Source organism: Haemaphysalis longicornis, unplaced genomic scaffold (genome assembly GCF_048455015.1).
Source record: "Haemaphysalis longicornis isolate Haplotype H1 unplaced genomic scaffold, Haemaphysalis longicornis Haplotype H1 scaffold_1, whole genome shotgun sequence".
NCBI classification, from domain to species: Eukaryota; Metazoa; Arthropoda; class Arachnida; order Ixodida; family Ixodidae; genus Haemaphysalis; species Haemaphysalis longicornis.
The window spans coordinates 399,669,607-399,683,400 of record NW_027526203.1 but is presented as its reverse complement, the minus strand read 5'-3'; the positions used below and the strand labels follow the sequence as shown (position 1 = coordinate 399,683,400).

Sequence of the window (13,794 nt, the reverse complement as noted above, 5' to 3'; positions counted from 1 at the left end):
CCACCAGTCGGTGGCAACAAGCAAATGATAGGACTGCTCCTGGTGCCCACCTGCCCTTTCTATTAGGCTACAGGGGGACCACGAAGACAACACACAACCTTGCTACGACTGCAAGGTTGTCTCATGGCAGCCACTGGAGGTAGCTTGTAGCCACGAAAGGAACAAAAGTTAGACAAATTCACTTAAGCGTCCCTTTATCAAGCTGGTACAAAACACGCATGTTTCAAAAGTATAAATAAATAGGACGAAAAAAACTCCTCGGGGCACTTAAGGGGGGACGAGGGTCTTAAAACTAACTTTTTTATTTATGGGTAGAAACTTATGAAAATTTGCACACGGATGTGCTTTTCTCTGTAGATTTCAAATATGCAATTATATTTGAGCTGGTGCTGTTAGTTCAAAAGTTATCATACAAAGTCTAAACCGCAATTAGGTAATTTCTTACGCAGCTTTAATGAACTTTCGCATTGCATGTTGTCGCTTTTAATTACATGAATGGATAGCCAGAGAGTTCCCATACCCGATGACATTCTTCGTTTTTCTCTAAAGTCACGGCATCCTAAAAAATATGTCAAGTACAAAAAATGGCAGTATTGGATATTTTGGCTCATCAAAATAACTGCAAGTCATTATTTATGCGTAGCCTAAACAGAAAAACTAAGAATGTCATCGGCTGCCTCAGGCTGTACTGAAAAAAATGGTACCAAGATTGACCTTGTGAAGCAAAAAGAAGTTTCCAAAAAGCTGCGTAAGGCTGAGGGAAGTGTCCAAAAATATGAAACTGAGAAAACTGCATTTGAAGTTTGGCCATGTGTTATGAGATGAATCGTCAGTAGTGTAGCTTCAAATTTTCCCAGTAACAAAGACATGTTCTTCCCATTTTCAAATCTGTCTTTGGATTCCAAAAATGTCAACTAGAACAGGAGATACAAAAGGCCAAGGAACGGACCCCATCAGGAATTTAGCAAAATTTATTGACTTTGAATCGGTTGGCATTTTGTTAGCGTTGTGAAATCTGGTGGTGTCTTGCTGGCGTCGTGAAAACTGCAACAGTCCTTCGTGAAGTGCCATCATCTATTACAGTGCACTGTGGTACCCAGAATATTGTGTACGGCAAAAGTATGAGGGTGAAACTTGCTTTAGGTGTCCCCCTTTTTTTGTTCTTTGGTGAGGCTATTTCATTCGCGGTTTTTATGCTGGAAGTTTGAGAGGATACAGGGGTGGGACACTGCGCAGTGCGTTTTCCGCAAATGCATCATGTTGTTGGCCCTCAAAAGAGTCTTTTGGGGAAAATAAATGTAGCCGAAAGGCAAACTTTCTTGGCCTACGGGGATAAACCCATAGACGCCTTTTTCCTTCAAGCCGTGCATGGTGCGGCTATCTCCATCGGACATCACGGTTGTGTACCGCAGCCCATTCTCGAAGAGCGAGCGCTTGAACGTTATCAGGGCTGCCTCTACCTCCATGCGCCCTGCACCACAGTCAATGTTTCGCTGACACTCATGGTCTGCCAGCCAATCTTCGTAGCCCTCATCTGAAGCTTTGGGTCCGATGGCGCAACCTAAGCGAAAGTTAGAGAGGACTACATGATCAATCACCGAGCCGGTGTACACTTCAATGATGCAGCCCACTCCAATGTGCGACAACGGTCCCCTTGTCATCCACGTGCCATCAAACATCACATCTATGTTGTTTGGCGGCTGACCAAGGTCCGAGTACAAGTCCTTGATGGCACGCACACTATCAGCTTCAGAGGCTGCTGCAGTGTCCTCGCAAACCTGAACCACTTTCCTCAAGTGCGCTTGGAATGTCTTGTGGTGCAGGCCTCTGTGGGACAAGTTCATACCAGCACAAAAATCTGACAGAGCAGTCACCCCCTTCCCGATGCTTTGAATACTTTTCAAAGCCCTCATATTCACTTCAAAAAGAGTGATATTGCCAGATCATTCGGTCCTTGGCGAGGAAAAACGTTCCACACGGTGTTCATAAACCGAGCACGTCACCTCGAGCTTCACGGCGAGGCCGTACTGCCGGTCAGGCTTCCTCAAATCCAGCGCCGCCAGCCCGCACTTGCCGCACCTGACGTGCGCAAAAAGGTCCTTCAGCATTGCAAAATCCACTAAGACAAAATCTGTGCCGGATTCTTCCTCTGAGTGCGCCAAATCCACTTCAAGGAGGTCGAATTTCCGCTGCGTTGCTGACTTGGTCTCCATTCCGCGCTTGACCTCGTCCGCGTGTTCCGTACGCGCGGCGATCTCCTCCGCCGTGTAATACCTCGTGTCAAGCCGGCAGGACGTGCTTGGGCCAGGTATGGATTCCGGAGGTGGTTGGTCAGGCGATGGGGCAGGCGAGGCAATACGAGGCGGCGAACGATTCTCATCCGGCGGAGTCGAGCGGCCCGAAGTCGCACCACGCGACCTTGGGATAGGCGGACGACGCTTTCGCTTCCCGTGCGCATGACGGGTCGTCTTCTTCAAACGTACGTCTCCTGGCATCATTCACGAAAGTACGCGATGGAAGAATTAAAAGAAACTGTAAAAAAAACTGCTCTAAGTGAGCGCTGCGCCAGAAGAGCGGACTCCGTCAGACGTGCGTAGCAGACGCCATGATGGCGACCGCCATGACAGCAGTCGCGCCGACCAATGGGAGGGGTCGTATGGCGAACTCAAACCGCGCGCGCCCGCTCTAGCCAATCGACGGCCGAGAAGGTGCCTTCGGAAAACTGGCAAGGGCGGTCGTTCTACTCAAGCGACGCCATTTTGAGATATCGCAAAATGCGCACAAAGAAACAAGCTTCAAAACAAGACCAAGATGGCGGCGATCGGTCGGCTGCTTCGCCCGCGGGGCGCGCGGGAATTTGAAGCAACTTTTGCCCAATTCGGGGCATTTCGTGGCCCTCGAGGCGTTTCAAAACATGATTTTAGAGTATTTCCCGATGGAATTTCGCGTTGATATTTTGAAGGCAGGTGCTTGAAGGTACAATAATTCCAAAAATTGGATTTTCTCAAAATCGAAATTTTGGCCATTTTTGACCATTCTAAGACCCGCGTCCCCCCTTAAAGGAGTGCAGAGACGAAAATTTTATGTTCCACTTTTATTGCTTTTATCTATGCTTAATGGTCTGGCAAACCCGAAACAGCACATTAAATACTTCAGCGCGCAATAATTAATTACATTGAACGGCCTGAAAATCATTTGTTTCAAATTCCCACGCTTTCAGTTTAGCGAATTTTGTTAGGCGGGCACGTTACCCCACAAAGCTCCCAATTCCTGAATGCGTCTCGAATGTGAATGCGTCTCGAAGGAAGGGACAACAGCATCTTTTGTTGAAGAAACAGTAATGCAGTCACTGACCAAGTCAATACATACAAAGACGAAATGTCTTCTTATTATAATATGTTGAATAGCGAACTGAATATTTCACCCAGTACTTGCGTCAACTCGAGTACAAGTAGCATTCTAAAACCTGCAGTTAGTGCATTAAATAAGTTCAGTGCTATTCTGCGGCGTGATAGTACAGCTGGACGAGGCAATGATAGCAACGACATTCGTAAAATAACTGTGCATATAAGGTCAACTCGTTTTGATTCAAACGAGATAATTTGGTTAGGCTCCGCTCGCACGACAAACTGGTCTCTCCCTTACAAAAGGAACAGCAACGCAGCGTGATTGTCTTAGTGCCTTTTACTGCGTGTGGCATGTCACCTAAGCACAGGCAAGCGCCCAGAGAACCGGAAATGGTATGACCACCTGTGGTGAAAGGATACAGCATTCATGTAGCACCAGTTCTTGCCATTTTCCAGGCCCCTGGGCTGGATCATCGGGGGAGTGTGATTGACAGTGCAGCTGTGTAAAGCCCCTGCAAGCATACACATGCATACATCAGCATTTACATAGCAAACAGCAAGTGCTCTCTGCCAGATTCCTGGAACTACGTTCACGGGCAGAACAGCGTGTTTTGCTATGAGTAATGCGGCCACATTTGCTGCCACACTTATTTGACCTTCTCAAACAGCATCAAACTAAAGATCACCCACCTTCAAGATTCACCAATACACAAGATAAATTTCCACATGTTCAAATTTTTCTTTTATAATATGCAACATTTGGTGACTGCAGCCAAGACAAGGTGTTGGTAATACAGAAATTTGGCACACTTCTTCGCTTCAACAAAGTGCATACCATACCAACCATTTCATTACAACAGAACCTTTTTGATTTGCTCACTTGATGCATTTACCCAACTCTCAAGCTTCAGACCACACGGCCTGTATAGCTCCCACAGGGAAATGTGCATTGGCAGTCAATTTGTCAAACTACAATCTCGTTAAACAGACCATGATAGTGGTCATGATTTCAGTCTGCTGTAAAAGAAGTATTAACAATCCAAATAATTTCACTACAGACTTTGATGGAATCATGGACGGATGGGGTCTGTTAAAACCGCAGTTCAGACTTTTCGACTGTTTAAAATAAAAAAAAGTATGCTGGTCATTTTTCAAGATTCAGTTACAACTGGAACAGGTTGGCATTTAAACTAGGGCCAACAAACAATCAGGATGACGGGTTTTTCTGCGGTTTCATCCTCCTGTGACGTTATGAAGCACGTCACAAAATCCCGCGCACGAGTCTTCTTGCAACTGCCCCGCTCCTGTTGCATGGAATCGTCTCCATCTTTTCATTCACTCATACTATTGTTACTGCTCTTTCACTTCTTCAACCTACACTTCCGTTTTTATTGTCTCCACATTAACGTCAACAAAGTGCAAGTAAAGGTCTTGTTGCTAAGCTTGGAGATTGAACTATTTACATTGTACGGAGGCTTTCATTATCTTTTGTTTTGACTATGGTAGCTTTCGTACACTACAAACATTCAATCTTTTCCACTAACACTGTTAAATTTTATATCCTATCAGTTGACTAAGTGTGTGACTGCATGCACTTAACAGTGCTGGCTCTTGGCAAGTAAAAAGTTTCACTTCTAAAGTCCCGATTACGCTTATTGTTTCAAATTCTTTTAGTTTGATCACGTTAGCAAATTAGAAACACAAACACGGCAAAATACAAACAGTACAAACGTATGAAATGAAAAGTTGCCTGCACTTGAAACCAAGGTCCACTATAGAGGTGCAACGATGGACTTGCTAACCATTGAATCCATCTAAATGTTCGCAGTAACAGAATCCGCAGTAAACAGTTTAATCAATGGCATAGATAGGAATAAAAACTAGATATTGCAAGTCAGTACATTGCGTATTGAATATCTGTTGCTAGCAGATCTGTCGTAATAAGGTTATACTGCACGTATTAATTGCTGTGCCCGAAAATGGCAATTGCACACTGTTTTGCAGCCACTGTGAAGCCTTGCTTCTGCAAGTGCAGTTTTCAACATCTGGAGCAATGGTGAGGCCTGAAAGAGTGCTGAAGAGAACTTTTAACTCTTTTCCTACGGCACCACAGGCCATCGGACACAGAGTTCTGATGATTTCAAAGGTCCCGTGAAAGCTAAAAACGGCGCCTTGTGGACAACGAACACCATGTGGCGTATTTATTGGCAACTCCTTTTTCGATTTCATTAATGTTTGTTTACATTTCGCGTAGAAAGATTGCGTCGAGAGTGAAATTTGAACCCGCAATAGCGGCAAGTTGAGCGAAACTGGCTTCCACTTCAAGGCTCACTCTGCTAACATGGACAGCTGTGACGGGCTTCGGCAGCCACATCTGCTGATTTTTCTTACCCCAGCAGCAGTGATCACTAGCAATGATGTGGGTTCGTCAGATTTTTGTTCTGATGAAGACGCTACCATTCAACATCCTCAGACATTGACAGGTGCTGCTAGGTTAGGTTCGTTTTTGACTTCGCACTGTATTGATAAACAAAACGTGCTTCCTATCTGATGACTGCAGTTTTACTTTCATGAGTAGGGTCTGGACGACGTGCGGCGGGGATATTTTGCTGAATGCACCATGCCGTATCGCGTTATCACCTTCATGATAGCCTGGCACTCATGTCGAAGTTGCGCTGCCAAGTGCCGCAAGCCGCTTCTGAAGAGCGCTGGATTTTTTACGCTTGTTTACCGCTAAGTGATAAGGATTTTAAGTGAGAACGCAAACAAGTATGCTTGGATGCATATTTTAGAGAGACCAACCTACTTTTGAGTTGCTTCGCGGAGTGGCACAACCATCAGGGCCGCTAGGTTTGTGTGCCCGTAAAAATCCAAAACTTGGTGCACAGCATTAGGAACGTAGAAACAACTTGTTTATCTTATATTTCCTAAAATAATTTCTAGGCTCGGTACAATTGCCTACACGTATTGTGTGTATACTTTTCTATGCATTTTTTTTTCTGTATATCTGAGGAAGAAACTGTAAATAATTGTACCTTTTACAAATCTGCAATTATGTGCTTGAAAGAGCAATGTATAAGCTACAATTTTATACATAGCAATACTAAATGTATCAAGTAGCTCAAGAGAAAAGTTTTGTGGAAGCATTCAAAACAATTTTATGCATAGCAATACTAAATGTATCAAGTAGCTCAACAGAAAAAAGTTTCTTGGAAGCATTCAAACTCGGCCATTTTTCCGCTGCAACAAAAGAGTGAGGATGCTTTGGCCCACATGTGTCGTGTGATAGCATTGTGATGGCTTAATAAGGGGGGACGTGGAGATCGGATGGCGAGGAATGACCAAAAGATTGTTTTTTCGAAAACCTTATTTTCGGATTGTACGTTTTATATGCATTTACTAAGTCCCCCTGACCCTGCCACCCTGGGGCGCAGTCTCAAAATCCTCGAAAAGTAAACACGGCTGCCATGGTGGTTGCCAAGCGGCGCAAGAACCAATTCCGCCCATCAAGGTCGGTCGCAGTTGGGCGTATAAAGCTGGCCACCCTGGACTCGGGCACCAAAATGGCCACTGGAGTGCATCAGTGCTGTTACTCTTAAGCGTAACTTATTGAGTGGCTCTAGTTCTGTCTTGTCTGGCTCCGGCACCCAGGCGGTCTCGACTCATCCCACGGGCACATCGCAAAACGTGTGAAGAGAACAATGCCCAATGCCGAGTATCAGTTGGCGATCATCCTAAAAGGTCTGACTCCCATCCTTCAGCCTCTCGATGTTGCTCTAAACAAGCTGTTCAGGGATTGGATGGCAGCACTCTGCGACAAGTGGATGATGGAGCAGGATGGTAAACCCCAGACACTGACGGGGCGTGTGAAGTGTGCACCTTTGTGCACTGCGGCACAATGCACACGCGAAGCATAGTACGGCCTGCGTCACAGCATGGTGCGCGAAGCTCTTGAAGTGCGCGACAACAGCAGTGACGTGAACATTGCCGGAGCGAACATACAAGATACGTCCAAGAAATGCAGTTTTTTTTCCTATGCCAACTCTGCCTGCTTGCGTTTCATGCCTGCCCAGTAATTGCCTTGTTTTTAAAATCGAAATTTCACGATTTCTCGTTCCCGTAGCTTCCATTGCCAGCTGACTGTGCAATGAAAATTGTCGCCACATATCTTGGATGCGCAACAGGGTATGGGATTTGACAGACAAGGATGCCATGAATAGAGCACTCTGTCCACGAGTGTGTCATTCATGTCTGTCGTCTTTGGTTGCACCATTCCCTCATAAAATATGCTCTAACAACAAGCCCAACAACGCACTTTTGAGACTGTTTAAAAGTATGCCATGAATACCTTTCACAAGTTTAATTTTACATTCTGATCCCTTCATCCCTTTAACTATATACAGTGGAATCTCTGTGATACAAATTTCATTGAACCAAATTTCAAAAAAAAAAAAAAAAAATTCAGATGATCCACACACATTTACCACTCTGGTGCAGATGATAATAACATGAGCTGTGAACAACCGACTGCGGCGTAGACGGGAGGTGGGACTTTTCATGCAGTCGTGCAGCCTTGACTGTGCGCAGGCACAAAAGCATTACTTTTCCCTCACAGACGGTGCTCCTCCTCGTGAGGCGTTTACAATAACGGCGGGAAAGGTGCTGCTCTGAACGACCAGAATATCGTACCCTCTCTACGCCTGTTCTGGCTGGCTGCAGCTCGGGTGCCTCTAGCTTCCTTTTGGTATTCTACCTTTTGAATAAACCCAGTCGGGGCAGCAATCTGGCGTTCCCTCTTGTTTCTGACCGTGAGTACTCTCGCCATTTCACCTTCTCCAGATTCTTCGCTTCCCTCTATGCTCAGCGCTCTAGCTGTCCTGTTGTCGCATTGCCGTATTGCCTGCAATGCTTTGCCCGTCGACTACACGAGTTTGGGTGCGCACGCTGTGCCGGCAATTGGCGCACATCCCTTTGACTTCCGCGTTGACAATTCGGCCCGGCACCCTCGGGGTCAGCCTCTGCCTCGGTTGCCGTGGGCGGCAGTGGGAGGAGCCTCACGACTTGCGCCAATGAGGAGACGCCTGTCTCAAGGCGGCAATTTCGAAATGCTCACAGCAACTAGCTGGGCCACCTCCGCGGCAGGTATTCAGAGCGGATGACATTTTACAGTGCAGGTTTTGTCCACATTACCAGCTCCTTTCCCACGTGAGCAATTTCGTTTATGCCTTGAGCTGCATTCTAACGAAAGGTTTTGAAGCGGCCACTGAACCTCCCTGCCCCTTTTCACAGCAGGAGCCGACACCATATTGCCGCCGCCTCTCGCGTGCACTGCGCATTTCTACATGCAGAGGACTTTTTTTTTCTTGTTTTCTGGTGATACAAATTTTCAGCTGATACGAATATTTTTGCCACCCCTTGAGATTCGTACCACCGAGATTCCACTGTATTAAAAGGCACATTCACTGAGCTTCACTTTTATAAGCTTGTATACTTCAGAGTACACGAGTTTTTGCATAAAAAGCATTACTGGATCCCACACACACACAAAAATTGTTTTCCATAGAATAAAATGAGTTAATGTGCATGAAATTTTATACACATGAACATTATTTTTTCATGCGGAAATTGAACATGCAACCTCATGCTCAGCTGTGCAGCACCTCAGTCAGTTTGGTGGGACAGGTCACAGATAGCTTGCTGGCTCCAAACCAATTGCGAGAATTATGAAAATGCAGGCATGAAAAATTTTTTGTCTTGAATCCCAGAGACAACCGAAAAAAAAAAAGAGGGGGGAGGGGGGAGGAGGGGGCTAATCTGCGACATTAATTTTTCAGCCACTTTAAGGGGGCACACTGGTCTTAGAAACTTTTTTTTTGCTTTCCAACAAATTTTGACAAAACTTCACTGGCTTGTTGTTTTTTAGCTGATTTCAAATATCTAAGTAGTTTTGATGTGAGATAACTAGTTTCCGAGATTATTAAAATTTTCCTCGATTGTTCTTGAGAATAATAGGAAAAAAAAAAACTATTCAACAAAAGATTCCCAGCAAGACGTGAATAGATACTAGCAGTTGTGTAGAAGGAAATATGGGAAGCAGTTTTTTTGTTTTGCAATCACATACACGTTTACATCAACTCTAACTTCCAAATTTGAACTACCGTACTTACCCGATTCTAACGCGCCCCCGATTCTAACGCGCACCCGATTTTCCTGTCTAAAAAACCGAAAAAACTGGCACCTCCTATTGTAACGCGCACGGAACTTGAGCAAGACAAACAAATGCGATAGAAACGGGTGATTTATTTCCCGAAGTCATCCCACTCATCTCACTCCTCGTCGCTCTCCGCTGACCACAAGAACTCGTCCTCGGTGCCGTCAAGCGCGTTCACGATGCCACACTTCTGAACGTACGTTCAACCATGGTCGATGGGATCGTGGCCCACGCGTCGCACGCCCATCCCGCGGGTTTCTCCAGTGGCGCACGCTTCATCCGACCGCTCGTTTTGAACGCGTGAGAGCCGCTGCTGCCATTGCTGTTATCAAGCGCGCAAGTGGAACAATTTGACCATTTGTGGGAACGCCGATAGAACAGCCTCGGCGCCTATGTTTCCGGCGTCAGAATTGCGAAAAATCGTTCCTAGAAGCTTTGGCGCCATCTCAAGATGGCGCCGAAATTTCCACTGTTTCGGAAGTTTCGGTTTCGTATCCGATTCTAACGCGCATGCGATTTTTCGGCCTATTTTTCCGGAAAAAAAGTGGGCGTTAGAATCGGGTAAATACGGTACTCTTGCTAACCCCTTAACAATAACGTAATTAAACAACTACTGAAACACAAAATGCAAAATCTGCTTCCCATATCACATGGTTTAAACGTTCAGCTTCCCAGTGCAAAAGAAATGATCTTCCTAGCTGCACTACATGCTGGGATGTACCTCTCGAGATCTTAAATAATTATTTCTTTATTGAAATTGGGCCTCTGTGGCTTTTATAAGTCCCTGGTACTGTCCCACGTACGGAATTTTCGGAGGAAAAACTGGGCAAATCAAGAGAAAAGTGATACCTAAAAAATGCTTTTTTATTGGTCCCAAAGACCCAGGTGCCCCCTTCAATAACTGGTGTGCGCAATGGCACGTAAGCTTATGGGTTGACACCAGATACAGAGCACACGACTAGGGTGCTATAATTCTGCTTTCTAATCTGCAATGAAAACCTGCTAGATAAACTGCATAACAATCGAACTGATTACGACTTATGTCGACTACATTCAGCCTCACTACTTTACCAAAATCAACCGAACACAAAAAAGGCAAAGTCCTGACAACAAGCTAGGCACTTCATTGGCTATGCACTTCAGTGCCAGCACTCCAGGAGCGGGGGAGGGAGGGAGAGAGAGAGAGAGAGAGAGAGAGAGAGAGAGAGAGAGAGAGAGAGAGAGAGAGAGAGAGAGAGAGAGAGAGAGAGAGAGAGAGAGAGAGAGAGAGAGAGAGAGAGAGAGAGAGAGAGAGAGAGACTCACTTCTCAGCTGGGCATCCCCAGACTCTTGCACAGGTGGCCCTGCCCGGGGCTCCTCCTCAGTGTCGCTGCTGGCCGGGGTGAGCGAGCGCGGCGACCGATCCCTGGCCAGCCCCAAGGTTGCAGCCGAGCGTTTCTTGAACAGGTCTGCCCACGAGCGCAAGGGCGGGCTGGCACCATTCACCACGGGGCGGCCGACAGGGGCGGCCTGCTCCTCCTCTTCCTCCTTCTCCTCTGCGGCGGGCTCCGAAATGTGCTCAACAGTGGGGGGAGTGGGGGGCCGCGGAGCAGCAGGAGGCACCTGCTCCTCAGTGGGCACAGACGATGGCACTTCATCGGGGGCCTCGGCCGGGGTCACAGCTGGGGGCTCTGCCTGGGTCTCGGCGGGGGACTCCGACGGCTCCCCGTCCCCCTCTTCAAAGCCAGACGGCTGCTCTGCTGCAGGCTCTCCAATCTCGGGAGGCATCGCTGCTGCTTCGCTCACCTGGAACAGGGTGGAGCAAGAAAAAAAAAAAAGGGAGGGAAAGCTCAAACCACAAAAGATCCGAAAAAGAAAAAAAGAAAAAGTACTGCCCAGTAAAAAGTGCACACTATAATGATTTGTTCAAGTAGCTGCATTTCACTAAACTGGTCAAATATCACCAGAGTGCAGATCTAAGGCGAAAGCCATCAGTGCCCTATTGTGTGAAAAAACACAGTTGTTGGAGAGTTTTAGCTTACCGTGCTACCGTACCATTACTGTTGTACAGCGACGCCACTGCGCATGGGTGAGCAGTTACCATGAAGGGCAACTTACTGGCACTGGTTTTACCATTCCCATTGAGGTCATTGCGCTGGTGAAGTGTACCCTTGAGTCTTGATTACAGAACGCAGTGCTCTCGGCACTTCATGCTTGGTACAGCCAATAATGCTAATCTTAGTCGGTGTTCTTGTTTAATGTTGCTCAGGAAAAGGACAAAGTACGATTTTTCCAGGTGGGCAAGCAAAATGGTTGCCCCTACGTGTGCTAAGCTTCGTTTCAGAGCTCACAAAGCGCTTTTACGCCTCCAAAACTGTGCAGGGCAAAGTAGTGTAGGTTATTGTGAAATTTTAACTGCATCTTTTGCCCATTTGATGTTGACTGTGCCCAGTAGATGGCAGAACTGACATGGTTTTCTTTTTTAACCCTTTCAGGGTCAAATTTTTGTGGAAGAAAGTTTCCCAGATGGTCAAATTACTTTACGGTGATAAATTACGGTGACAAACGAGCTAAGAGCAGCGCCAATATAGATAGAAATACCCTTCCGCCACCTCTGCAAGGTAGTGCCAATTAAAAAAAAACGTTTCGCACGCCATGGCGAAACTGAAATCATGAAAGGGTGTTCACACAGACCAAAAGACACACTGAAGCTAGAGAGTTCTGTTTATATCCGCAAGATGTCGCACAATCAAATGTCAAACACTTCTTGCAAGTCCTACGAGGTGGCAGCAACTCCAAGTGAGCATGCATCGTCATTATAGCGCAAAATTTCAAATGGAGGGCCGAAACCGTACAGCAAAGAACTTGCAGGACGGAAAATCGCTGCCGTACATATGTGACAAAAACCCTCAAAGGGTTAAAGCTGTACGGTAGATGTCTACAGTTATTTCAAAAGGCAATTATTCTTTTGTGACTGTTTAAAAAGTGTAAGATTCAAGCTTTTTCAAGCATAAGCGAACAGTTCTTTGCAACAAAGTTTTGTGTCATTTGCTTTGAGACGTATTCGCCAAGTGCTGTTACTTGCATTCTGGCGGTCGGTGCGCCAGAACATGGAAAGACAGCGGTGTGCTAAAGCATGTTTTTCACCTTGGTCAGCGTTAAGAATTTGGTACATGTGCGCATGTGTAACGGCATCACAGCACAATGACAACGGTACGGTAACACAGTAAGCTAAAACCAGAGTCCGTAAATATTTTTCTGGTCACGAAACTCCATCATAACACTATGGGAGAGGGTGCTATGTTGCCACAGCCGCCACACAGTGGCGCTGGTATCACGGTGGGGGCTAGACGAGACCTGCGTGCTGCGTTGAGGAAGCTGGGCTCCCACGGAATCGGGCAGCATCGGCAGTTTGGTTTTGTAGTTTCAAGCAATTTTTAGATGTGGCACCTTTGACGATAATGTGAGAGAACACTGGGCGAAAATGCCCAAGACTTGCTGTGCACCGGGATGTTGCTCTGGTTACAGAGGTACCAATGAAAAATTCTCGCTGTTTCGTTTACCTAGTGACACCGATCCTTGGGAGAAGTGGAAACGTGCATGCCAGGAAGCCAGTGGCTTTTCCTCCGACTCACAACACGCCCTTGTGAGAGATAGCACTTTGACCCCACAGACATTCGAAGCTACGATTTTGATGTAAAAGAAGTTGCGTCATTAATGCGTGAGAAGCCCAAGCTGTGGCCTGGCGCCGCTCCTAGGCTGCTTAAAGTGCCTCCTCAATTTTGACAAGGTTTAGGGTATTTTGACCTGTGTTGAGTAGTCAACTGAATAAATCTTCAGTGCTGCAGCAATATGCTCATGAACACGTGCCCTTTTTTTTAGTTAGGGACATTAAAACACGGCTTGTTTCAGTTGATCAAGTGTCCCCGGTGCTGTCTTCATTACTATGCGTCTCAAGTGTAGTTGGTCATAGCAGCATACCCTGTTAATATGAAGCATGAAAAATCGAAGTGGCTGCAAGATTTGCACGAGAAGGCGAGACATTTCTGACACCACAATGCATTCGGAAATGGGAGCTGCCCGTGTGCCCCTGAGAAAAAATTTTTTGTCTATGATTGCTGTGGTTTGGTGGCATCTGCCAGCTGCCTCCGTCAAGGCAGCTGCTGGTGGCAGCCCGGATGAAGGTCACCACGTCTCGTAGACCTTGGTGATTGCAGGTGTTGCCACCCACTCCTTAGTGTGATGTGATATGAGTGC

General features: G+C 46.4%; 1 protein-coding gene across 3 annotated transcripts in view; it reads right to left on the bottom strand.

Moving 5' to 3' along the window:
• Positions 1-13,794, bottom strand: part of Usp10 (ubiquitin specific protease 10) — a 68,060-nt gene that overhangs the window by 25,741 nt on the left and 28,525 nt on the right. For all 3 annotated transcript variants that reach the window (XM_077686786.1, XM_077686787.1, XM_077686788.1), the window contains 2 exons: positions 10,863-11,343; positions 3,768-3,859 (listed from right to left, as the gene is read on the bottom strand). In XM_077686786.1, coding sequence (XP_077542912.1) covers positions 3,768-3,859; positions 10,863-11,343 — 573 coding nt within the window. The remainder of the gene's footprint in view (positions 1-3,767; positions 3,860-10,862; positions 11,344-13,794) is intronic.